Source organism: Monodelphis domestica, chromosome 7 (assembly GCF_027887165.1).
Source record: "Monodelphis domestica isolate mMonDom1 chromosome 7, mMonDom1.pri, whole genome shotgun sequence".
Lineage (NCBI taxonomy): Eukaryota > Metazoa > Chordata > Mammalia > Didelphimorphia > Didelphidae > Monodelphis > Monodelphis domestica.
In genome coordinates, this window is record NC_077233.1 from 281134873 (window position 1) to 281161698 (window position 26826).

The following is a 26826-nucleotide window of genomic DNA, read 5'->3' on the forward strand; positions in this document are numbered from 1 at the left end:
AATTGTCAATTGAGGACCACTTCCTTTTACTGAAATACTTTATTATAATTCTTATCAGAGGCCTAACCAGGAAGGTTAAACCAGGAAGAAAAGCCCTGATTAGCCCTGAAAAGGACGCCTCCCTATAGTGGTCAGAATAGTGTTGAGACTAAGAGAAAGGATAAGTTTTCATTAATTCAGCTAATAGAAGAAGTTCAAAGTTCACCTTTAACGAGGTAGAAAGGAGAATTCTTGGACTGATTAAGGAGAGATCAGTAGTTTTAGGAAAATGATTCTTCAGAGTGTACCAAAAGTTAGGTGACTATTATCCAGCTGATCAATTAAAATTGATACCTAGACTTTGTCTCTCTCTCTCTCTCTCTCTCTCTCTCTCTCTCTCTCTCTCTCTCTCTCTCTCTCTCTCTCTCTCTCTCTCTCTCTCTCTCTCTCTCTCTCTCTCTCTCTCTCTCTCTCTCCCCGTTTTAGAAGTTGTACTTGAAACCTGTAAATTGTAACTTGAGAATTGCTTAGGGGAGGCTTAGTGGATAGAGAGCCAGGGCTGGAGACAGAAAGTACTAGGTTCAAATCTAGACTCAGACATTTTCTAGGGTTGTGTATGACCCTGGGCAAGTCACTTCATCCCCATTGCCTAGCCCTTACCAGTTTTCTGCCTTGGAACCAATACACAGTATTTATTCTAAGATGGAAAATAAGGGTTTAAAAAAAGGAAAAAGAAAATGGCTTGGGTAGAGAGATTTTCAAAGGCAAAATCTATCCTCATCCTTTAGATTTTCTTTTTTTTCTAAACAGATGTTTCAAATATACTGAATACCTTTGACTCTGGCAAATTTGTGTTCAGAGGATAGAGCAGAGAATTTTTCTTCCTCATTTAAATAGTATGTGCTGGGATTTTCCAACTCTCATGATGGGAATCATCATGACTTTGGACTATCCAATTTCAAAGATGTCCATGGCCAACTGAGGTGGGAACCTTTTCATTGTTAATAAATCCTTATTAAGCATCTGCCATATTCCAGGCACCTTGATGTTGCAGAGAATAAAGTGCCAGACCTAGAGTCAGGAAGATACCTTTTCCTGAGTTTAAATCTGGCCTCAGACACTTACTAGTTGTGTGACATTGGGCAAGTCACTTAACATTGTTTGCCCCAGTTTCCTCATCTGTAAAATGAGCTGGAGAAGGAAATGACAAACACTTCAGTATTTTTGCTAAGAAAACCCCAAATGGGGTCATGAAGAGTTGGACGTTGAACAACAAAAATGTGTCAGGCATTGTGCAAAGGCTGGGGGTGGGGGTGGGGGGGGCATCTAAGAAAAGGCAGAAGACAGTCCTTGCCCTTTCAGAGCTTGCAGTCTGATGTGATTAGATTATCCAAACAAGCTGCATATGGGATAACTTAGAATGATTTCTGTTGTTCATCTTTTGTTTTGAGGAGGACCAATGACATCATGGGGTGATGTCTTGACTTGCACTTGAATGGGATTTAAGTGAGGTAGAGTTGCACGAAGTTGTTAGCCTCACTCTTTCTTCCACAGTCATCAAGACAAAAGTGAAGATGCCTGGAGATGGCCTGGGATATAGTAGATGATGAGGGAGAGGGAGAGGGAGAAGGAGAGGGAGAGGGAGAGGGAGAAAGATAGGGGGGAGAGGGAGAGAGAGAGAGAGGGAGAGAGAGAGAGAGGGAGAGAGAGAGAGAGGGAGAGGGGGGGAGGGAGGGAGAGGGAGAGGGAGATGAAGGGAGAGAGGGAGAAAGAGAGACAGAGAGAGAGGGGGAGGGAGATAAAGGGAGAGAGGGAGAGAGAGAGAGAGAGACAGAGAGAGAGAGACGGAAGGAGAGAGAGAGAGAGAGAAAGATGGAGAGAGAGAGAGAGGGAGAGAGAGAGAGGGAGAGGGAGAGGGAGAGGGAGATGAAGGGAGAGAGGGAGAAAGAGAGACAGAGAGAGAGGGGGAGGGAGATGAAGGGAGAGAGGGAGAGAGAGAGAGAGAGAGACGGAAGGAGAGAGAGAGGGAGAGAGGGGGGGAGAGAGAGAGGGAGAGGGAGAGGGAGGGAGGGAGAGAGAGGGGGGAGAGGGAGATGAAGGGAGAGAGAGAAGGAGGGAGACAGAGAGAGAGAGGGAGGGAGGGAGAGAGAGAGAGAGAGAGAGGGAGGGAGGGGGAGAGAGATAGTGATATCTTCAACAGTAATAGGGAAGTTTGGAAGAGAAAAGACTTGGAGATGAAAGATAACTTCAATTTTTGACATTTAAAGTTTACCAAATCTCTAAGGCATCTATTTTAAGATATCTGATAGGCAATTTGGAGATTTAAGATTGAAGGTCAACAGGGGTTAGGGCTGGATAAGTAGATTTGGGAATCATAGACATAAAGATTATAATTAAATCCATGGGAACTGATGACATACATCACCAAGTGAAATAGTATAGAAAAAGAGGAAAAGAAAATGGAGGACAGAATCCTATAGGCATGACTTGTATGAATCTAGCAAAGAAGACTAAGGAGTGTTTATAGACAGGAGAACAGGGAAAGAGGTTAGTGTTCTGAAAACTTAGAAGAGAGTTTTAAGGAGAAGAGGATTAACAATAGACTTAAAGGTGACTTGCCCAAGGTCACACAGCTAGGAAGGGCAAAATTGAACCCTTGTTCCTTTATAGTGCCTGTTAGCAAAATGTAGTTTCTTTGTTTTTTTTTCTTAAACAATGTATTGTTGGGTTCTGGTTTCTTATTCATTCTGCTATCCTCATCCATTTTATGGGTAAGTTCATTCCAGGCACATTCTTCCTTAAGATTGTTATTATGTATTTTCTTCTGTTCTATTCTTTTCCTTTTCCTTCTCTTCTCCCCTCCCTTTAAAAAAACAACATTTCTTTCTGTTTCAGAATCAATACTGAGTATTGGTTCCAAGACAGAAGAAGAGTGAAGGCTGGGTGATTTGGTTAAGTGACTTGCCCAGGGTCATAACAACTAGCTAGTGTCTGAGGTAGGATTTGAATCCAGGCCCTCCTTACTTTAGTTGTGACCCTCTCTTCCGTAGCCACCTAGTGCCTCAGGAAGGAGAGCAGCCCCTCTAGCATTCATGCCATAGGCTTGCCAACATGGATCTTGAGGATGTGTTTTTCAGATTCCGTTTCACCTTTGATTCTGGTTTCATTTTGGGGGGGAGGAAGACCCCAAGCTTTACATAGGCTTGACTCCTTTCTCACTGAATATTGGTTCTGTAGTGAACACACATTGTAGGTAGCCAAGAAATACATGTGTCCAAACGGCACAATAGAAATCAGAGACATTATACATAGGAAAATGTATATCAGACTATAGGAAGGAGCTCTCCCAATGGGGCTGAGCCAGCGCAGCTCCACTGAGTCCCGGATCTCCCCCGGGAGGAAGTTCTCTGGTTTCCAGGACAGCCGTCTGGAGGCGGGGTGTGAAGGCGGGGTGTGAAGGCGGGGTGTGAAGGCGGGGTATGGCGGACGCTCTTCCCGGAGTTGCGGCTCCTTTCTTGAAGCCGGAAGCTGTCCCAAGACTTGACGGGATTCCAAGGCGGCCCGAAGCTAGCCGGAGGGTCTTGTGCCTCCCTCCTGGGCAGCCCGGGACAGCTTCGCCTCCACAGTGAGGGCCGGGGGCCTGAAGGCCTACGATGAGGGCACGAGTGCCAGGAGCAGCGGAAGCTGCCGACGTGTGGAGAAGGCCGTCTGCTTTGTGTTGAATCGATGGATCTGCAGGTTCCCGAGAAGGCTGACCCGTCCTCGCCGGTGCCAGCGCGACGTTAGCCTTTCTTCTGCTGGGCCTAGTAGAGACGTAGCAGGTGCCTGGAGGCCTCTCTCGGGGATGCGGGAAGTATGGAGAAGCCCCCGAGCGAAGGGGAGCCTGCACCGAGCTTGGGAGGCAGGAGGCTGGGTAGGAGCCGAGACAGAGGCAAGCTAGACATGCATTCCGTTAATAACCTGGGTAGACTTCATGAAAGCTGTGCAGTGATCGTTCAGAAATAGGTCTAAAGGGGGCAGCCGGGTGGCTCCGTGGATAGAGCCAGACCTGGGTCCTGGGTTCAAGTTTGTGCCGAGACGTTTCCTGGCTGTACCATCCTAGGCAAGTCACTTAAGTCCAGGGGCAGAGCCCTGACTGCTCTTCTGTCCTATAGCCGATGCATGTATCGATTCTAAAAAAAGAAAAAAGTGATAGTGCAGGTGGGGGGAGGATTGAGGGTCATTCTTAAGGTTGTGGCACCTTCAACATTACTGGAAGGGGGAGGAACTAGGAAGATCGTGTCGCCCTGAACAGACATAGGGATTGATTGCAAGAACGGAGGAGTTTTGGGGCACAGACACCTGAAATGTTCTCAGTCCTCCTTCTTGGTTCTTCTCGCTCCATCCTCTGCTGCTAATCTTACCGACTCTCCCAAGTCTCGTGACCATCTTTACGAAGGCGACTTCTCATTGGTTCCCTGTATCCAGCCCCTTTTTTTCATCTCTTTCCCACCAGCTCCCAAACGGACACTCCTGAAACAGAAGCGATCCCATCACGCCCCTTTCAGCGGTCTGCAGTGCCTCCCAGTTTCTTATTCGGCATTCAAGCTTCCTAACAATCCTGCTTCCATTTGTCTTTCTAGATTTACTTCACGTTGGCAGCCCTCAACGTTTTCTGTTTCAAACTTTCGGACTTGCTTGCGTCCCCCAGGACCGCGCCTCCCCTTGCCGTTCTATGGTTCGGGGTACAGTCCGTAGGGCTCCTCCCCCAACGTGAGTCCTGGGCGGGAGCGTCCTCCCCTAGAAGGGCTGTCCCGATTCCCTGCTCTGTGTCTTCCCCCAGATTGCTTTGTATTTCTTGTGTCCCTCTCCCCGTGATGTCCCTGTACGTATTGCGGTATGCTCTGTGACAAGGAAATCACTTTAAAAGACTGATATATATTAATTTAAGGTCGCCAAGGAATTCAGCTATGTAATTCCTAAATGAAAACTCAAGTCAGCCGTCAACCTTTTATAGAGTTTAATTACAAACATGAGGAAGAAAGGAATTAGAGAGAGAGAGGGAGAGAGAAAGGGGAGAGAAGGGAATAGGGCTTAAATACCCCTTCTGTTTAGGCTGGGCCAAAAGGCCCAAGCCCTTAGATAGCTGAGGCAAAGAAAAGAGATCAGTCCCTATCACTCACGTGACCAAATGGAGAAACAGTCTCAGGGGCCTCCACCTCCAGCTTCCTTCAGAGCCGACTCTCAAAGCACCACCTCTCAGAGCCAAAATCTCTCCAACCAACCACCCAACAACAACCTCAGACCCCTCTCTCTTTAAGGAAACCATCCAAGTTCCCTCCCCTCAGTTCTCACATCTACCAATCACTGTCGATGTCTCCCCTGTGCCAATGGTGGCTCTAGCTTAACCCAGGACCGCCCAGAGGTCTGTGGCTTTGCACATGTCTGTTGAAGGTCATATTCTCAAATAATTAAATTTGATCCTTTGCTGCAGCCCTTTCTAAATCCTGTTACTCTAAGTAGGGTGGAGATTGTATTTTCCAAGACCTGGTTCTGTCATTCCAAGTATCCCAATTGTATCAATTCTAAAATCAATCATGACTCAAAGAACTTCCTGTTCTATGCTTAAGCATAGGTCAAAGCCCTTTCCATTGTTTAGCAAAAGGTTTCTGTCCTAAAGTAGTCTTAAGTAGGGAGAAGGATCCTCCCATGCCAAGGGGTTTCACATTCCAATAGAGTTCTTACTATCAGTAGGAAATTTTTTCCAGTATGAAATTTCCCAATGGTGAAATTTCCAATATTTATAAGTCTAAGAAATTTTAAGGTTTACAGCTCCGGTCAAATAGAAGCTCCGCGGAGGCAGTACTGTTTCTTCTTCTTTTGTCCAATAAGTCCCCAGTGGCTTGATCCATGGTGACACGCTCATCGAATGACAGAAAGCCTGGCCCCCCTTCAGGTCTGCCAAGACCTTTTGGGTGGGGAGGGTGGTTTTTACCGTGCCTTGGATTTCTGGTTGCAAAATGGGTTGACTTTTCTGTTTTTTGTGAAAGAATAAGGCGTCGGTGACCGATCCCCACCCTTGTGTGAGTGGGGAGGAAGGCTGGAGGGGCAGCAGAGCCCGTCCGCCATTCAGGCAGTCAGGCCCAGCTGGGATGGCTCATTCCGTCCTGATAGGTACGATGTGTTTAAGGCCAAAAGCGTTTGCTTGAAGAAGCAGCTGCTTCAGGAAAGTAGGCTGTGCAGAGGGCAGAGAGCTTGAGCGAGAGGAGGTGAGTCAGTGGAGATGTGACCATTAATGTGGGGGGAGGAGGGGGTGGGAATATCTTTTCCCTTTAGACTTAATCATCAGCAGCGCGTTCCCCCCTTAATCTCATTCCCCAAGCCTGGACCACATTTTCTTGCTGTGCCACTAAATCAAGGTGCATAACCGGAAGTCTTTTCCAGAGGTTTGCAGTCATTCTTCAGCTTCCTGGCCCCAAACCCCAAAGCACCCAGTCAGCCCACCAAGACTTTCTCTGACTTCCCAAGTGAAGTGAAGGCGACGAACTGCGTTGTCTTTTCATGCTTCATCTGCTGTAGAACCCCGTAAAAGGAGGAGAGGAGACGTTCCCTAGTGAGCAGAGCAGCCTGCCTGGAAAGGTGGCGCCCCCCCTCCCCCTCCCCCAACCAGGAATAATCTTCTTTCTTTGCTCATTGCCTCTTCTTTCACTTCCTTCCCTGAAGGACTTTGCCCTTCTCTCAGCGGTTTTCACTGGCTGCCCCCGTCAGAGCAGCGCCGGGTGTAATTTGCTTTGCAGGCGGCCAACTAGCTAATTCTGTAAACAGTCTCTGAACCAGGCAGACCTCCCTTTTGAAAGCCATTGGCGGGCGGGAGGAGCTCTGGCGTGACAGAACTAGAACGTGCCCGCGAAGGTGGGCTCGTCTCAGCTCCCTGGAACGAAGAGGTGCTTCCCGTCCATGCCTTATCCGAGCTGCTGAGGACGGAGACGAAAGCGAGCCTCCTGCTCCCCTCAAGATCACGTTCTGTGGTCCGGGGACCAGGAGGCTTCCGGGGCTCCCCGCCCGCCCTGCAGGCCAGTGATTCCCGCCCGAATCCTCCTCTATGAAGCGAAGATGACTCCATACTTGGGCTGCCCGCCTTCCCTCCAGGGTGGTCGTGAGGGTTAGAGAGAAGATAGAAGATATTCTGTGCCGCTCTTTGCCTTTGCTCCATCTTCTAGTTTCCTCATTATAAAATAGAGCGGGACAGAAGACTTCTGGGGTCCTGCAGCTTTAACACTGTGGCTTTCCCAAGAATAGACTTATTCAAAGGAGTTTTGAGCACAGATAATTCTGTCCCGGTTGAACTTCTTCACTGAAAACCCACCATCATTTTGGATATTCTGTGCATGATTATGGATGATTTAAAATCCATAATTACTTTTTTGGAAACAATTAAATCATTACCTTCCATCTTAGACTCAGTATTAAATATAGTTTCTAAGACAGAAGAGAGGTAAGGGCTGGGCAATGGGGGTGAAGTGACTTGCCCAGGGCCGCAAAGCTCTGAAGTCTCTGAGGGCAGATTTGAATCCAGGCGCCCATCCTTGGCCTGGCTCTCCGCCCACTGAGCCGCCCAGCTGTCCCCATGGCGGCCTCTTAAACTTTCCGGAGAATCCTCTCTTGGGAGCCAGGAGCTTCACTGCAAATTGGTGTCCCAAGCGACCCGTGACAGTAGTGGCCATTAATGCTGACAATACAAAGAATGCTACCAAATGTTAATCTTATCTCACTATGTGTACAATATTCTTCTCCAGAGTGAAGATACCCAGCAACAAATCATCAGGGAAACTTTCCATTTGGTGTCTAAACGAGATGAAAACGTTTGCAACTTCCTAGAAGGAGGCCTGTAAGTAAAGCATTTCATTAAAATATCTAATATTGTTGAGCCCCGGAATCAGTCACCAAGCACTTGCTGCCTCCTGTGCGCGGGCATTGCATTAAGCCCTGGGTCTGACCTACGAGGCTTCGAGGGATTCATGCGTAAAGAAGCGCCTGCAAAATACAACCAAGGTAGCTATTTGTGGAGGTGGGGGTCAGGTGTGAAAGGAGAGAAGGTGTCCTGAGTGATCCGCGACCGCTGTGGCAGGGCTCTAAAAACCAGACGCTACTAAAGGCAATGGGAGAAGCTGGTGCAGTTTATCAAGTGACACGGTCAGGCAGCCAGGCGGTGTAGTGGACCGAGTACTGGGTCTAGAGTCGGAAAGATTCATCTCCCTAAGTTCAAATCTGGCCTCAGTTTACTAAGCTGCGTGACCCTGGACAAGTCACTTAACTGCCTCCACTTCCTCCTGTGCAAAATAAACTGGAGAAGGAAATAGCAAACCATTCCAATATCTTTACCAAGAAAACTCCGTTTGGGGTCATGAAGACTCGGACGTGACTAAAATGACTGAATAATACCAGCAACACGGCCAGCTTCCCTTTTAGGGAAATCTTTGGGCTCTGTGTGGGCTAGTTGGAGGGAGGAGAGACTTGACATGGAGAAACAAGTGAGGATATTATAGTTTAGGCAAGAGGTAATGAAAGCTTGAGCGAGGTGGATGAAGAGTGAGTTGTGAAGGGGGGAATTACCGGATCTGGAAACCGGCTGTCAGAATACTGAGCTTCTCTAATTTAGACTAATTGGGGAAGAGAATTATAATAATAAGGATGACAAGCACTTAAATAGCCCTCTGAGGTTTGCAAAGCTCTTACCTGTGATCTCATTTGATCATTACAAGAACCCCACGAGCTAAGTACTATTTCGTTGTTTAGTCATTCAAGTGTAGCTGACGCTTTCCGACCCCATTATGAAATATTATTGGCAAAGATCCTGGAATGGTTTGCCATTTTCCTGTCCTTTAAGGCAAACAGAGATTTGTACCCAGGGTCACCTAGCTAGGAAGTGTCTGAGATTTGAACCTAGGACCTCCAGTCTCCAGGTCCCTTATTCAGTCCACTGAGCCACCTACTTATCTTCATAGGTACTATCGCCATTTTATAGAGTAGAAAACCGAAGCTGAGAGAGATTGTGACTTAGCCAGGGTCATTCAGCTATTAAATATTCAAGGTAGGATTTGAATTTGGGTCATCTTTACTCCAGGTATCATCCTCTATTCATGGGTTCACCTTACTTTAAAAAGTCTGAATTAAAAAAATAAAAGAGCATGCAGTTTATCATTTTTAAGTCTACAGGAAACTGAGATTTAGACAATAGTCTTTCCAACTGGGACCTTGACATCCTATTTTAAAATTTTTTATTTTTTTTCTTCTCCCCCCCCCCCCAGCCACCAAGCAATTCCACTGGGTTGTACAAATGTCATCACTTGATACCTGTTATTTGTTTTTGTCATAGAACAATTTTTTAAAGCCTAAACTCCAAACCACACACCCATATATACATGTGATAAGTGATTGACATCCTACTTTTAACAGGAATAGATAAGGGGGTTTGAAGTCAGCTTGGCAGTTGGTAGAGCCCATCCAAACTCTTCTTCCTTATTTCTGTGGGGTTTAGCCTTGGCGATCTCTGAGCATCTATCAATGCTAGTTCCTGTGGATACTTGCTTTCTTCAGTTAAGTTTCCTCACAAGCAATTCATTCAGTATCTTTCCTCTCATCTTGATTATACGGCTGGCTTTTCCTATGAAACTATTTTCTCCTAGACAAGATGAAAAGGTGGCTTTAGCCAAGCCCTTGATTAATGTTCAGCAATTCTGTAAATTTGTAGATTGGGAATATAATAGGCTTTAGAGTTCATTTTATGAAAAAGTTACGTACATTTTATTGCTAACATCAGACATTCCTGCCCTGGTAGTCAGTTTTGCTTATGGAGGGGTTTTAATTTCATATATGGCACTTTTTATGTATGAGTGGATAAATGGCTAATCTTGTGACTTGCATGTTAGCGTACAATAAGCCAATTGCCATCATGCAACCTGGAGCAGCTGACTCATTTCACTTTTCTGGGTGTCGGTTTCCCTCTTTAATATACAGAAGCTGGACTAGATGGCCTTTTTCAGAGATCTTTCTTGCTTTTGAAATTTTAAATCCTGTAACAGTATACGCAAATCTACAACTGCTCTTTCCAATTTCAGTCCCCCAGTCCAGTTTAATGCCCGTCTTTAGAAATCTACTCTGCAGCTCTTTCTCTCAATGATAGGGGAGAGGAAATTTGGAACAGAGGAAAGAGCATTGAAATTGGAGTGAAGGGTTGTTGTGGTTCATTTGTTTCAGTCCTGTCCAATTTTTTGGGATTCCATTTGGAGTTTTCTTGGCAAAGATCCTGGAGTAGTTTGCCATTTCCTTCTCTAACTGATTTTATAGAAGAAACTGAGGCAAATTGGGTTAAGTGATTTGCCCAACATCACACAACTACTAAATGTCCAAGGCAGGTCAGATTTGAACTCAGAACTTTCTGATTCCAGGCCTGGCATTCCATCTACTGTGTCATCCAGCTGCCTCTGGAGTGAAGGGATCTTGGTTCAAATTCTGACTGCCACCATGTGACCTTAATCAAGACTTGATTCACTTCTCTGGCCTCAGTTTTCTTCTTTTCAGATGAATGAGTGAGGATTGTGGATGATATCTAAGGGCCCTAATGAATCTAGCAAATGATCCTAGAGCCAGTTCGGATTCTGAATAAAATTGTAGAGCCTTCCCATTGAGTGTTTTCAGAGGGAAAAGCAGGGCTTGGCACAGGGTTGGTGCAGAATAAATACTTCATATTTATTGAGTTGAATAGGATTATTTTGGAATACCCATTCAGATTTTCTGTTTGAATTTTACATTGAAAAATTATACTTGAGTTGGAATCATTCTTTTGTAATAGTGAAATTAAAATGGGGTTTGGTAGAATACTGAATTAGATATCAGGAAGCCTGAGTTTTTTTGTTTGTTTTAGATTCCTTACTTTCTGTCTTAGACTGGATACTAAGTATTGGTTCCAAGGCAGAGGAGAAGTAAGGGCTAGGCAATGGGGGTTAAGTGACTTGCCCAAGATCACACAGTGAGGAAATGTCTGAGGTCAGATTTGATCCCAGGACCTCCCCAGGACTGGTTCTTTATCTACTACTGCCCTGAAACCTGAGTTATGGTTTTGTCTCTGTCACAAAGGAGATGAGTAGTAAGTCATTTATTTAGTATCTTTCATTAGTAAGTAGGAAATTACATTAACTCCTTCAGTTCTAAAACTCTGATTCTTCTTGGTTGTATATTTGTATTCATATTAAGCTATTGCAAAGTATCAGAAATCAATATTTAATTTTTATATTTTTTAATTTGGAAATTTTTGTTTAATTAAATTAATTCAGAGTATTTTTTTCCATGCTTACAAGATTCATGTTCTTTCCTTCCCATCCCCACATCCCCTCCTGTAGCCAATGCACAATTCCGCTGGGTTTTACATGTGTCATTGATCAAGATCTATTTCCATATTATTGATAATTGCAGTAGGGTGATCATTTAGAGTCTACATCCCCAATCATATCCCCATCTACCCATGTGGTCAAGCAGTTGTTTTTCTTCTGCATTCCTACTCCCACAGTTCTTCCTCTGGATGGGGATAGCATCTTTCTCATAAGTCTCACAGAATTGTCCTGGATCATTGCATTGCTGCTAGTAGAGACGTCTATTACATTCGATTGTGCCACAATGTATCAGTCTCTGTGCACAATGTTCTCCTGGTTCTGCTCCTCTCACTCTGCATCACTTCCTGGAGGTTGTTCCAATTCACATGGAATTCCTCCAGTTCATTATTCCTTTGAGCACAATAGTATTCCATCATCTACAGATACCACAATTTGTTCAGCCATTCCCCAATGGAAGGGCTTCCCCTCATTTTCCAATTTTTGGCCACCACAAAGAGTGCAGCTATAAATATTTTTGTACAAGTCTTTTTCCTTATTATCTCTTTGGGGGTACAAACCCAGCAGTGCTATGACTGGATGAAAGGACTGGCAATCATTTAGCATCCTTGAAGTTAACATTTTATTACTGTTAAAAATATTGATTTTTGCTGTCCAATTTTATTATTTTCATGTAATCTTCTTATTCATTTCAAAGCTGACTAGATCTTATTAGAGTTAAAATGTTATTCATAGCTGCGCTCTTTGTGGTGGCCAAAAATTGGAAAATGAGGGGATGCCCTTCGATTGGGGAATGACTGAACAAATTGTGGTATCTGTTGGTGATGGAATACTATTGTGCTAAAAGGAATAATAAAGTGGAGGAATTCCATGTGAACTGGAACAACCTCCAGGAAGTGATGCAGAGCGAGAGGAGCAGAACCAGGAGAACATTGTACACAGAGACAGATACACTGTGGTACAATCGAATGTAATGGACTTCTCCATTAGTGTCAATGAAATGTCCCTGAAAATATGCAGGGATCTAGGAGAAAACACTATCCACAAGCAGAGGACAAACTGTGGGAGTAAAAACACCGATGAAAAGCAACTGCTTGACTACAGGGGTTGAGGGGATAAGATTGAGGAGAGACTCTACATGAACACTCTAATGCAAATACCAACAACATGGAAATGGGTTCGAATCAAGGACACATGTGATACCCAGTGGAATTGCTCATTGGCTATGGAGGGGTGTGTGTGTGTGTGAATGATCTTTGTTTCCAGTGAATAGTGTTTGAAAATGACCAAATAAAATAATGTTTAAAAGGAAAAAAAAGCATAATATTAAAAAAAAGAGTTAAAATGTGCATCTGCTTCAGAAAACAAATTTGTAAGAAAGAAGAATAAATCCAGTACCAGGGACAGAGACTCACTACATCTAGGGGTAGTTCATTCCTTTTTGGGGGGGAGGGACAGTTTTGATTTTTTAAAAATTGAGCTAAAGTCTGCCTTTATTCCTAATGACAGTCCTTCAAAACTTTGAAGACAGTTGTCATCCACCTAGTAAAATGCAAAATGGCTAAGTTCTTTATGGAAAATGTTTCAAAGGTGTTTTAATGAGATACTGTTACTAATGGACATTTTTAAGTATAGTATTTTAATGTAAATATTTACTAGAAAAATAATTTCAGATACCTTTTAGCCCAGTTTTGTTATGATGAAAATCAATATATGTTGAATATTAGTGGAGTAATTATAGGAAACATTTCCTACATTAAGAAATATTGCCTCATTTTTCCTCTAGTTGGTAATTAACCTTTAAAATTTCTGACTGGAAACCATCTATAGTTCTAACTCTTGTCACCGGAATGCTTATGAATCTCTTTCTATATGATAAAATTATGTTTAAAAATGCTTTCATTATTGAATTATATCATGAAATAAGTGCATATTAAAAATGCAGAAAGCATAAATGAGATCTCTATTGGTTAGAGTATTTTTACATAAAAATATTTTACCCTGAGATTTGAAATTGCCTGAACTGATGAATATTATGTCTTCTGTTCCTTCTGACATTTCAGTTTTTTGTCTTTGTTGTTTAGGCTAATAGGTGGATCTGACAACAAACTGATTTACAGACATTATGCCACATTGTATTTTGTCTTCTGTGTGGATTCGTCAGAAAGTGAACTTGGCATTTTAGACCTAATACAAGTAAGTTGCTAATAAAGTCCTTGTTGTAAGTGATAATTTTAAATTTTTTCTAAAGACTTTCCTTATGTTATGTTGCATAATCTTCTTGAAAATTATTTTATTACATATGAATAAAATCATGAATGTGAACCCAATTTGATTTTTAATAGAAGTAAGGTATTTTGAGCAAGTAAGTCAGTCAAGTGATTACTGTTTTAAAACGTGTTCCTTTTAAGTATTTGTAAATTTATTTTGAGATAATTCAAAAGAAAAATAAAAATCACTTCATTGTTGGGAAAGTATGAAAAAATTGTATAATTGCTTATACTGATTAAAAAATGTTTAATTAGTGTTTGAAAGGTTTATGAATGAAAAAAATTCTATACTTGCTCTCTTAAGAAATTCCCAGAAATAGGGGACTTCGGGGTCAAGATGGTTACTGAGTAGAAGCAGAGCTCTTCTTCTCCTTTCCACTGATCGAGACAGAGTGCCTCTAAGCGACAAAACCAAAATCAAACGAGCAAAGGAGTTCAACAATAGGGCACAGCATGGGAGGTAGGCAAAGTTAGGGCATTTCCACGCTAAAAGGGGGCAAAATTTCCCCCACCAAGGGGCGAGCTCATCACCCCTTCCCCACTTCACTTACCTCTCCAGAGTCTGAGCAAGTACAGGACAAACAGTTCTAGGTTCTAGAAGGGAAGCTGGCTGAGGTCAACACAGACTTACCCCTAAGAGAAACTAGACTCAGGACACTGGGAAGCTGAGAAAACGTTGAGATAGGCTGTGAAGCTTGGGGAAAGGGGGCAGCTCACAGCAAAATGCCACAGGAAACTGAAAAAAGCCCTCGGGCTAAAACCTCTCCAACTCTCAACACAGAGACTTGCCTACACTCCACATCCAGACCTCTTCCCAGGGAATCATTAAGTTCTAAGTGGCTGGACCTGCCCATAAGAACAGCAAGACTAGGGACCCCAGGAGGCTGAGGAAACGCAGAGATAGGGTGCTGGAGCTTGGGGAGAGTGGGCGGCTCACAGCAAAATGCCACAGAGAACTGAAAAAAGCCCTCTCACCAGTGCTCAATACAGAGACTTCCCTACATTCCACACCCAGACCTCTTCCCAGGCAATCTATAAGTTCTGAGGGGCTGGACTTGCCACTAAGAGCAACTGGATACTGCTGAGTACTGGGAAAAATATCCTCAGGGCAAAAACCTCTCCAGAGCCCAATACAAAGATCACCCACATTCCTCACTTAGACTTCTGACCAGGAAGGAACAAGGGAATGGCTGCCAATTCCCAGGAACTAAAATCCACAAATACAAAAAAAAAAACAAACCAAGAAGAAAATGTTGACCTTTGATAATTTTTATGCAGAAAAAACCCAGACTAAAGAAGAGACAGCAGAAGATGACAATCAATTAAACACACCCAAACCTTCGGAAAAAAATGGAAATTGGTCACAAGTTCTTGAAGACTTTAAATCCGAGATTGTCAGAAAAATGGAAGAGAAAAGTGGGAAATAGTTCGAAAAGAAAATAACAGTTTAAATGACAGGTTCTTCCACTTGGAAATTGAAGCCCAGAAATCAAATGAAATTATAAGCAAATTGAAGACCAGAAATGATCTGCTGGAAGCCATGAAAAGCAGGATAGATCAAACCAAAAAGGAAAATTAAAAGATCTTAGCTGAAAGCCAGTCATTAAAAACTATATTTGGGCAAGTTTAGAAGCCAATGATCTCACAAGACAGCAAGAATTAACAAAGCAAAGTCAAAAGAATGACAGATTAGAAGGCAACACAAAATATCTCATTGAGAGGGTGGTTGACCTTGAAAATAGATCTCATGGAGACAATTTGAGAATCATAGGCCTACCTGAAAACCTGGAAAGAAACAGAAACCTTGACACCATACCACAAGAAATTATCCAAGAAAACTGCCTTAAGGTTCTACAACAAGAGGGCAAAATAGACATTGAAAGAGTCCATAGATTATCTGTTACACTAAATCCTCAAAAGACAACCTCCAGGAATGTAATTGCCAAATTCAAGAGCTTCCAAGCTAAGGAGAAAATATTACAAGAAGCTAGAAAGAGACAATTCAGATATCAAGGAGCACCAATCAGAATTACACAGGATCCGGCAGCCTACACACTAAAAGACTGCAAGACTTGGAATATGATATTCAGAATGACAAGAAAATTGGCAAGGATCACCTACCCATCAAAAATTGGTTATATACTTCTAGGGGAAAGTATGTGCATTCAACAAAATAGAAAACTTCCAAATATTTGTAAAGAAAAGACCAGAACTAAACAGAAAATTTGACATTGAAATACAAAAACCAAGAGAAACATGAAAAAGGTAAATAAGAAAGAGTTCTTTTTTTTTCTTTAAGGGCCTCAATAAGGCCAAATTATTGATATTCTTATATGGAAAAATATTATTTGTAAGTATCAAAAATTGTACTCATTATTATAGTAGTTAGAAGAATTAGCCATAGGTAGAGATTGGGGTACTAAGTGGTTTAAATTCATATTAAAAAAAGAAGAAAGAAAGGGGGAGGGAGAGAAAATGGCACCAAGAGAAACTTGAAGGAATAAGAAAATTAGGATACTCTTTATTATACAAAAAGGCCCATGGGACTGGGAAGGGAAGAATACAGCTAACTATAAGAAGGAGAGAAAGCGAGTGCTAAAAGCAATGCAATGATCCAGAACTATGCGGAGGGACATATGAGAAAGATAGCTATCCACATCCAGAGGAAGAACTGTGAGAAAAGAAACATAGCAGAAAAACAACTGCTTGATCACATTGGTTGATGGAGCTATGACTGAGAAAGTAGAATCTAAACGATTACCCTAATGCAAATATTAATAATATAGAAATGGGTCTTGATCAATGACACATGTTAAACCCAGTGAAATTGTGCGTCAGATATGGGAAGGGGGTGGGGAAAGGGTAGGGAAAGAACAAGAGTTATAACCATGGAAAAATATTCTAAATCATCTAATTAAAGAAAATTAAAAAAGAAAAAAAGAAATCCCCAGAAATATAAGCCAAATTGAAGGAGAAAAATTTAAGACCTGAATTTGAAAAGACTGTTTTACAATATGATTTTTAATGATGGCTGCAAAATATCTTTAGCATCAAAACCTTTAGATTAATTAAGAGGATTAAGCAGGATTGTTTGGCAGACAGGCTTCTGGTTTTGCTTATTTATGAGTCAATTCATCCATGTTTTCTTAGGTGTTTCAGAAACTTCCCCTTTCATCATTTCTTTAAATGCAATGATAATCCATTACATTTTATACCATAATTTGGGCAGCCACTCCCTGGTGTTGAACACCCCACTTATTTTTACAGGTCTTTGCTATATTGGAAAGACTCACTGGAATTATTTTTGTAAGTTTGGGCCTTTTTAAAGTTTGAATTTTCCTTTAATCTGCTCATCATTTCTGATAGTATAGTCATATTCCACCACAATCATATGCTACAATTTGTTTAGCTGTTCCTCAATTGATGGACATATTCTTCATTTCTTCCATGATAAAGAGAGCTGCTATAAATATTTTGGAACTCATAGGTTCTTTCTTTCTTTCTTTTTTTTTTGGTGCTTAGTGCTTTGTTTTTTTATTTTTTTATTTTTTAAAATTAATTTATTTAGTCAATTTAGAACATTATTCCTTGGGTGCAAGAATCACATTATTTCCCTCCCTCACCTCACCCCACCCTTCCCAAAACCGGCATGCCATTTCATTGGGTATTACATGTGTCCTTGATCAGATCCTATTTCCATGTTGTTGGTGTTTGCATTAGGATGTTCATTTAGAGTTTACATCCCCAGCCATATCCCCTCTACCCATGTATTCAAGTAGTTGTTTTTCTTCTGTGTTTCTACTCCCACAGTTCTTCCTCTGAATGTGGATAATGTTTTTTCTCATAGATTCCTCCATGTTGTTCAGGATCACTGTATTGTCACTAATGGAGAAGTCCATTACATTCAATGGTACTATAGTGTATCAGTCTCTGTGTCCAATGTTCTCCTGGTTCTGCTCCTTTCACTCTGCATCAATTCCTGGAGGTTATTCCAGTTCCCATGGAATTCCTCCACTTTATTTTTCCTTGGAGCACAATAGTATTCATTCACCAACATATATCACAATTTGTTCATCCATTCCCCAATTGAAGGGCATCCCCTCATTTTCCAATTTTTTGCCCCCACAAAGAGTGCAGCTATGAATATTTTTGTACATGTCTTTTTCCTTATTATCTCTTTGGAGTACAAACCCAGCAGTGCTGTGGCTGGATCAAAGGGCAGACAGTCTTTTAGCACTTTGGGCATAGTTCCAAATTGCCCTCCAGAATGCTTAGATCAATTCACAACTCCACCAGCAATGCATTAATGTCCCAACTTTGCCACATCCCTTCCAGAATTCATTATTTTCCTTTGCTGTCATGTTAGCCAATCTTCTAGGTGTGAGGTGGTACCTCAGAGTTGTTTTGATTTACATCTCTTTGATTATAAGAGATTTAGAACACTTTCTCATGTGCTTATTAATAATTTTGATTTCTTTAATTGAAAATTGCCTATTCATACCCCTTGCCCATTTATCAATTGGGGAATGGCTTGATTTTTTGTACAATTGGTTCAACTCTTTTTAAATTTGAGTAATTAGACCTTTGTCAGATCGTTTCCCAGTTTGTTGCTTCCCTTCTAATTTTGCTTGCATTGGTTTTGTTTGTACAAAACCTTTTTAATTTGATGTAATCAAAATTATTGATTTTACATTTTGTGATTTTTTTTCTAGCTCTTGCTTAGTTTTAAAATCTTTCCTTTCCCAAAAATCTGACATGTAAGGCAAATGATTTATCATAATTGATGTGCCTAGAGCAGGGGCTGACAGGATAGCTTGTTTTCAATTTGAAAGAGCTGTTAGGTGTTCTGTTTCCAATTTAAGTGGTTCAGAGACTGAGTTTTTTGTGAGTGCTATAAGGGACTTAGTGATTTCCCCATAGCAAGGGATCCACTGCTGACAAAATCGTGTTGTTCCAAGAATAGCTCTCAATTGCTTTTTAGTGGTAGGAGCACTTAACTTTTGGAGATTTTCAATACGCTTGGGAGAAATTAAACGGGACCCAAAAGTTAAAAATAAAGCCTAAATATTGTACCTTGGGGAGACACTACTGAACTTTGTCCTTGGAGATCTTGTGGCCTCTCTTATTTAGCTCTAAAAGGAGGTGTTTGCGATACACTTGGTATACTTGTGAGGTCAAGAGTAAATCATCCACATACTGTATTAAGCGACTGTATTTAAATTTTATGGCATCTGTATGAGCAGTTAAGAATTGTGTGAACAGAGTAGGGCTGTCCATGAAACCTTGTGGCAGACTAACCCAGGTCCCCTGGGAGCCCTTCCAGGTGAAAGTAAAGATATGCCTGGAATTCTACTGCATGGGTATAGAGAAGAAAGCTGAGCACAAGTCTACTACTGTAAAGTATGTAGCTGTGCTGGGAATAGAAGAAATAATAGTATTTATGTTGGAAACTACAGGATGTCTCTTTACAACATGATTGTTCACAGCTCTCAAATCTTGGACAAAGCAATAGAGATGCTTGCCATCAGGCCCCAGTTTTGACTTTTTAACAGGCAGGATGGGCATATTTTATTCAGATTTACAGGGAATTATGATGCCTTGGTCAATCAGGGAATTTATTACTGGTGTAATGCCATCAATTGACTCCTTCAAAAGAGGGTACTGAGGAATGGAAGGAGGTGGGCTAGATTTTGTTTGAATTTGTACAGGGACAGCTGATTTAAGTAGGCCAACATCAGAAGATGATGTGACCTAGAGAGACTCAGGTATGTCAGTTGGGATCTCAAAAATAGGAGTCTCCTTCATTTCATAGGTATCTTAAAGAAGTACAGGGCGTAAAGTTAAGGATTCCTCAGACAGTTCCAGTGTCATAGAGCCATCTGGAGAGCAAGTTATTGTGGCCCTAAGCTTGCACAAAAGGTCTCTCCCCAGCAAATTTAAATGGGAGCCAGGCATTAAGAGGAAGTAGTATTCTACACTAAGGGATCCTATGGACACTATTCTGGGGGAAAGCTTGGGAACCTTTAGGGGTGTCCCTGATACCCCCCTCACATTAACTGAGCCAATGGACCAGCAATATGAATCAGTTGTACTCTTTAATACAGACTGGGTAGCTCCAATGTCCAAAAGACAATCATAATAGGTGTTACCAACCTTTAATGTTACATAGGGCTCATTAATATTGGGGGGAGGGAGGGGAGTGGATAAGATCAACAGGCAGTAAAACGTCAAGGTCTAGAAAATCAAAGATTGTATCCCTATGATTCCTGTGTCCCCAACCCTCTCCCCCCCCACTCCCCTGTGCACCTTCATAATCTTTGGGTAGTACCTTGGGCTCCCCCCAAAGGGCAGTAGCTCCCTGGGTGGTTCAGGGGTGAGCTCCACTCAAAATATATTGCTGTGGGGTCATTTGGTATGAGTTGTCAGGTGCCTGATTTATGTCCCTACGATTATTTTCAGTCCTAAAATTATGATTCCTGAAATCACCATTATAATTATCATTCCTGTAATTGTTCCTATAAGAATTTCTCCGGTTAGTATAGTTCATCATTATCTGGGAAAAATTCCTACAGTTCATCATTATGTGGCCTTTCTTATGACAGAATTGGCAGGTAAGGGACTGCTAGTTATATTCTTGGAGAGGGGCTAGAGCCATTGGTTGATCATCATGCCCTTTGTTTTGTTTATCAATCTTATCCTCCAAAAATTTGATTTCTTTTCTCAAGGTTTCTATGATATTATTAGCCTCTTCTTGTTTTTCCTTTTGGCCTTTAAAGACATAAGAAGCAGTGTTTCTCAACTCTTCAAGGTCCATATGAGGCCACCATGGGCAATGCATCATAAAATAATCTTGGACCACCCTGCAAGAGTTGTTGACAAAATGCCTCCTTATTTGCTTAATATCTTTGTCTTTAGAAATAGCAAGGTTTAGATATATCGATTCCCAAGCTCAATGAGCTTATTCGCAAATTGTGAGGGTGTCTCTGATTGTCTAAGCCTTTCAAATTTTGACCATGCTTATGCATTTTGACCATGCGTATCCTCAGAGCATTCTCGCATCTCTGTTATAATGGCATCCCTACTACAATGTAATTGCAACCGGTCCGCAGTACTGTTATAATCCCATGCAGGATCCTGAGCTGTCCAGTGTGGTGCATTACGCCCCTGGACCTTGTTAACATGAGAGCTTATTTTATTTTTCACATGTTCCGTTAGAAAAGCAATGAGCAAATTCTCAACATCCTTATAGTATGGGCCATATTGATAAAAAATATCATTCATCTTCTTGATCACAACCAAAGGTTTGGATTCAAATGAAGATATGTTATGTTTCAGCTCTCTAATTTCTTGGGGAGTAAAAGGAATATAGTGTCTTAGGGTTACCACATCCCCATTGCATCCTATAGCTGGTTGTGGGGTAAGAGAAAGGGCAGGAGAGGATGGGGGAGGGTTAGAAGAAAGATCAGGGGAGGTAATATCAGCCAGGAGTTGCAGAGCATGAGAGAGATGTTGCAGAGTACAAGAGAGAAGGGTCTGCACCAGATGTTTACGAGAGAGGTGTCTCATCTCCATTTCGGGAGAAAAGGGTTTGTCCTCTATTTATGGTTCAGGAGCAGGCTCACAAAATTCAGACTTGTTTTGGGTAGAATTATAAGTGTTTGAAATTTTTTTTATTGACTTTACCTGTCAGCCTGCATTTCCGCTTTAATCTCTCGTATAAAGGCATCTTTTGTCTTAAGAATGAAGGTCAGAAAAATAAAATATCCTAGGAGTACAAGGAGGAGGAAGGAATTTGGAATCTTCCATCCTTGTAATTGGGCAAAAAGCAAAAGGCTTTCATGCATGGTAGTATTTAGATCAAAAAAGGAGAAAAAATAATGTATATTTATTTTTTGTTATTATTATAAGGGGTGGTGTAGAAGGTGAGGATATTTAGCTTATTTAATTTTTTATGATTTTTTTTTGTATTTTTTTAAGGGGGGAAAAATTAAATTATTTATTTATTGCTGCCACTGGCAGCAAACACCACTGTAGCTAAGCAAGAAAAGGGAAAAAAGAAAAGAGAAGAAAAAGAAAAAAAGAAAAGTAAGAAGAAAAGAGAAGAAAAATCAGTGCTCAATATTGACCTCTAGTGGCCAAGAGGCAGCACTACAATTAGGAGGGGTTATAGGGGTGGTTAGGGTGGTTTTTCAGGGTAAGAGATGTGTTTAGGGACTGCCAGAAACCAAAATGGAGAATATGACTACAAAATCTGGCTGACACCAAGATATGGAAGTAAGGCAAATTTGGTAAAGCAAGGAAGGGTAGGAGTTAAGCTGGGGTGGTTAAGAGGGCTAGGACCCTCCCAGCCAAAGCAAAGAGCCTGGTGGAGCCTAGGGGGCAATCAGCTTTCCAGTGGGGAAAGGGGATTCCCTTCCTTGCTGGCTGGGGAAAGAGAAGCTTATACTCACCAGCTGGAATGGATCAGGGCAGAAGAAGTGGCAGAAGCAGCAGCAACAACTTGTAGGGGTGGGGTCTAGCTCTGACTAAAAATATAACCCAACAGAGACTTTGGGCTGCAGGTAGGAGAAACCAAGCCAGGTGTGACTAGGGTTCAGCAGCTGGAAGACACAGTAGCAGTACTAGGGTGGGCTCCGGGTGCCGAGGCTCAGGTAGTAGTTTGAGGCAGTGGGGGAACCTGCTATCTAGTCAGGGTTTGGCCAAGCTGCCGGCAGCTATGGTCAATCAGGCTGATTGGGCTGCTCTCCAGGCTGTGGGCAGGCAGCAACTTCTCCACTAAGTCCCCTAAATTAAGCAGCTTGGGTTGCAAACCAGTAGCAGTTTTAAACTACTGGGTTGCTTGGCTGTAACTGGGTTACCAGCTTTAAAGAAAATGAAAAAGAAAACCTGAGTTCTAGAATCCCTTCGTGGTCTGCCAAAAATGTAAAGATTAAAATCAATATCCAGTCCTCCAAGTATTATATTTAATAATATTTATTAAATATTTATCTTGAAGTATAAGGAAGTAAGGCTAGCAAAAACCAAAAGCTGCTTCTTCCTCCTCTACCATGGAACCAGAGATACCACGTGGGCAGAAACAGAGATTCAAAACTCTCCCCATGTATGGAGAGGCACAAACAGGAAAAGGAAAAGGGGATTGTGGGAAAGATAGTCTCTAGGGTTCAAGATTTGTTGAAATCCCTTTGGCCTTGGGTTCGGTACTTAACTCTTATGCCCTTTAGTTTGGTCATCTGTTAATGAAGTTGGATTATTTGGATGCAAGTAATGCTTGTACTCTATTGGACAGGGTTGATGAGGTGATCAAGTGAGAGAATAAACTCACAGTACCATGTCACTTTAATGTGCTATATGTGTAATATTTATAGGGAAAATGGGTGGGATTGATGAACAGGGGATACTGAAGGTTTTGTAAAAAGGAATGGAGGAGTTGAAGGGAGAGAGGGAATATGGCTGCTGATGAGGTAAAAGGAGAGAGATACCCTCTGCTGAGGGGCTGCTTTGAAAAATGGGGTTCCTGAGAAATGAGCCTGAGGAGACATCTTCTCTATTGGATTGATATGGAAAATACCCCAGAGCAGGTAAGCACGGACCCTCCTGAGGGACAAGTCTTCCCCCAGACTTAGTTGCCCAGCAGGGGTCCAACAAGGATCATTTATAGTTGACTGGCTGTCCTGGTTCAGCTCCCTCTATGTCCCCTGAAGTGATAGTTCTCTTATCTTACTGTGGCTATTTAAATAAAGATAAAATTTAATAACAAGTTTGAATTGGAGAGGTATCAGGGAAGAGGGAAGAGGGATTTCCTTAGATTGGTTTTGAGTCTCTCAGCTTTTGAGCTAAGGCCAGGCCTCACAGGCTGGTGGAGGGTTTCTTTTATTCCTGTATGTGCTAATTTGTGCTCGTTTTCTTAAGTTCAGTCTTTGCAGTAGACAGCAAGAGCAAGACAAGTTCTGATCTTCAGAGCTGGTTGGACCTGTCTCTTCGAGCTGATGCCCCTAAAGACCAGCCTTACAGTCCAAACTGCTTCCCTTATGTCCTTTTGTGTCTGATGAACATGATCACAGGAATCCAGGTAGAGCCCACAGTTGGAAAATTCAGGAATAGAGGCACTTCTATCCAGAGATAGGGAGAGAGGCTCCTTCCAGTTCCAGGGCCAGGAAGTGAGTGTGTCACAAGACCAACTGCCCCCTCCCCCCACCAACTGTCATTCTTGTCAATATCTTCTCTCTAACATTACAACTACTGTTTGTTCTACCCGATTGGCAGAAAATCCAAAACTTGCTTTAGTTTTCCTTTCCACATATGTTATTATTTTCTTAAACCTGGCAAATGGAGAGCCATCCTCTAGGTCAAGAAGGCTGTATGTAAGTCTCAAACCTGGCACATAGTGGCTGTGTTACACTGGGCAAGTTCTATAGTCTCTCAATGCTCTAGACAACTCTCTTAAGATTAAGTTGCTGGGAAGGTGCTGAACTGTATTAGTGTTGGAGTTTTCTTCATTTGGGAGTCCCCTGTTCCATTGAAATCACAGATCCATTCACTATCCGCAACATCATAAAATTAAAATGAGGTCAGCCCAATGGACCCAGTTGTTAGTCTAGTGTAATTTCTCAAAAACAGGCTTCCATTTTTCTGCACAATACCTGACATAACTATCATTAGATTTACTTTGGATTAAGTCATTGTCCTAGGAAGGCTTATGTTTATGCCATCTCATAAGGAAGTCTAGGGCTGAGCACCAAAGTTTTCACATACAATTTTGGATGCAAAGAAGGGAAAGAAAGGAGGTTCAAGGCATAGAGGTATTACCTGTGGATTGCAGGTCTAAAAATGCTTCCAGAGTTAAGATTTTTAATTACAGGGCCCTGAAGATAAACTTTTCCTGCTTCAGCATTTATCTTATAGAAAAGAAACACTCAGGATTCCTTTCTTCTTTTGTCACCGGAGATGTTCCACATGGTGGGGCAGTCCTATCACTAGTATTCCACAATTTTTTTTTTTATGGTTATCAGGTGAGAAGTTTGTTTTTTTTTTAAGACATTTACTTCCTCTCTTAGTAATAACTTTTATGACAGAAGGGCAGAGGCTAGGCAACTGGGATTAAGTAACTTCCCCAGGGTCACACAGCTAGGAAGTGTCTGAGACTAGGTTTGAATCCAGGTTCTCCTGACTCCAGGCTTAACACTCTATCCACTGTGCTACCTAGCTACCCCAGGTCAGGGGTTTTTAACCTGTGGACTATGAATTTGTTTTGTTTTATAACTATATTTCAACATAATTAACTTACCTTTGTGATCTGCTATATCTTATGCATTTAAAAACATTTCCAAGAAGGGATTCATAAACTTCATCAGACTTCCAAAGGAGTTCATGGAATAAAAAAATTAAAAACCTTTGTATCAGATACTGTTTTTCATTGTGTTTGCTTGTATAGTAGAAAAGATTCTTACTATCTTTTACACCTTGAAGACCATGTGGTACAGTGGAAAGAAAATTTGAAGTCAAAAGACCAGAATTCAGATTTTACCTTTGTTCCTTAATACTTCTGCAACCTTGGTAAATCACTCAACCTCTCTGGGTTTCAGTTTGCTCATTAGTAAAATGAGAGGGTTGGATCTAATGTCCTGTTTGTCTCTACACAATAAGGACTCGGAACTAAAAAGAAATTCCCAGCTTTTAGATAGGTTGGTAAAGGGATGATAGTATATCGCCTAAATATAAATGTAGTGTATCTTCTGAAATTTATTGATCTTTATATTTCTCTTTCAGGGCTTAGGAGATTAGTAAAATTTTAAATTAATTATTTACTACATTAAAAAGTAACTTTAAAGCTATTTCAAAAATAAAACACTAGAGGGTGGTATTTACCACATCATTTATAGACAAACTAGTTTCATGTTTTAATTATTGATTCCTTTTGATGATTCTGATTGTGTAATAATTGCAAGAAAACCTTATGTATGTGCCCTGACTGAAGCCCTAAAGGCCTTCAGATGATTTCTCACATTTTATTAGTCTGTGCATGATTTGTTTTTTGGAAGCTTAGGCTAGAATTGATGTACCTCATCTTAAACATTGAACTTTGTTTCTTAAATACCAAATATGAAACAAATTTTAAAAAGTTTTTTTGCAGGAGTTCTGTTTTAATTCAGCATTTTCCATAATCTATTATAATTTTTTAAATATACTTGCTATGTTCTTGTAGTTACAGTGATATTCTTAGCATAGTAGTTGATTAAAATGTTTTATTTTAAAAATTATTTCCAGAATTAATTTTCTTATTTAAATATAGCCTTTTTCAATAGATATATTATAAAGTATCTGACCCTATGATTTAATAGTTGTTTTTGTTGATGTCTATCTTCAGTAACAGGTTGGAATTTGATGATTTACAGATACTTGGGGAGGAATGAATTCAGAGAATTGAACATGTTCACTTTCCCCTTCCCAACTTGGAAAGTCCCGTATCTTTGATTTAATTAGAAATCAGATTATCTAATATTGTTTTGTTTCCTTTTAATTAATTGGTCTTATTTGATTGTTTTTAACTTATAAAAAGTCTGTTTCTCCCTGTATTTGGGGTCCAGCATCTAAATTAAGGAAGAGGTTTGGTCCCTATTTGTTAGGCAATTGGCAAGCATTGCTTAATACATTCACATAGTCTGAAAAATCAAACGTTTGTTTCCTTGGACATTTCATTTTTTGCTTGTTAGTTTAGCCAGATTCTAATCATATCATTAGCTACAAATTTTCTCTCATTCTTTGGGACCTTAAAGGTTTTTGTCTTTTATATTTTACATCATATTTTGTACATGAACAGAATGAATGTGTTAACTGTGGTGTTCTTAAACTAATAACAATTTTTTCTTTCTCTGTAGGTATTTGTGGAAACACTAGACAAGTGTTTTGAAAATGTCTGTGAACTGGATTTAATTTTCCATGTAGACAAGGTATTGTTTGAACTTCTACAGTATCAAACAAGCTTTCTGTTTTACAGTAAACATTTGATCCTAACTTTGTCAGCATAAAAATGGGACTCATTAATAATTCAGTCCCTGTGGTCAATAGAAATTTTGTGATCCATCAGCCAGTTATTAAAATATAGAAATTTGTGCAAAGGACCAAAAGGAGTATCTGTTAATAAACTTGCTGAATCAGAGGGTTTCATTGTCAGTGGAAAGTCTTCTGATGAAGAAAGCTTCTCCAGGAAAACA

General features: G+C 41.1%; 1 protein-coding gene across 4 annotated transcripts in view; it reads left to right on the top strand.

Moving 5' to 3' along the window:
- Positions 1–26826, top strand: part of AP3S1 (adaptor related protein complex 3 subunit sigma 1) — an 84514-nt gene that overhangs the window by 32216 nt on the left and 25472 nt on the right. For 2 of the 4 annotated variants that reach the window (XM_056803935.1, XM_056803933.1), the window contains exons 2-4: positions 7755–7846; positions 13430–13541; positions 26491–26562. In XM_056803935.1, coding sequence (XP_056659913.1) covers positions 7755–7846; positions 13430–13541; positions 26491–26562 — 276 coding nt within the window. The remainder of the gene's footprint in view (positions 1–7754; positions 7847–13429; positions 13542–26490; positions 26563–26826) is intronic. The other 2 variants (XM_056803936.1, XM_056803934.1) reach the window with 1 other exon arrangement.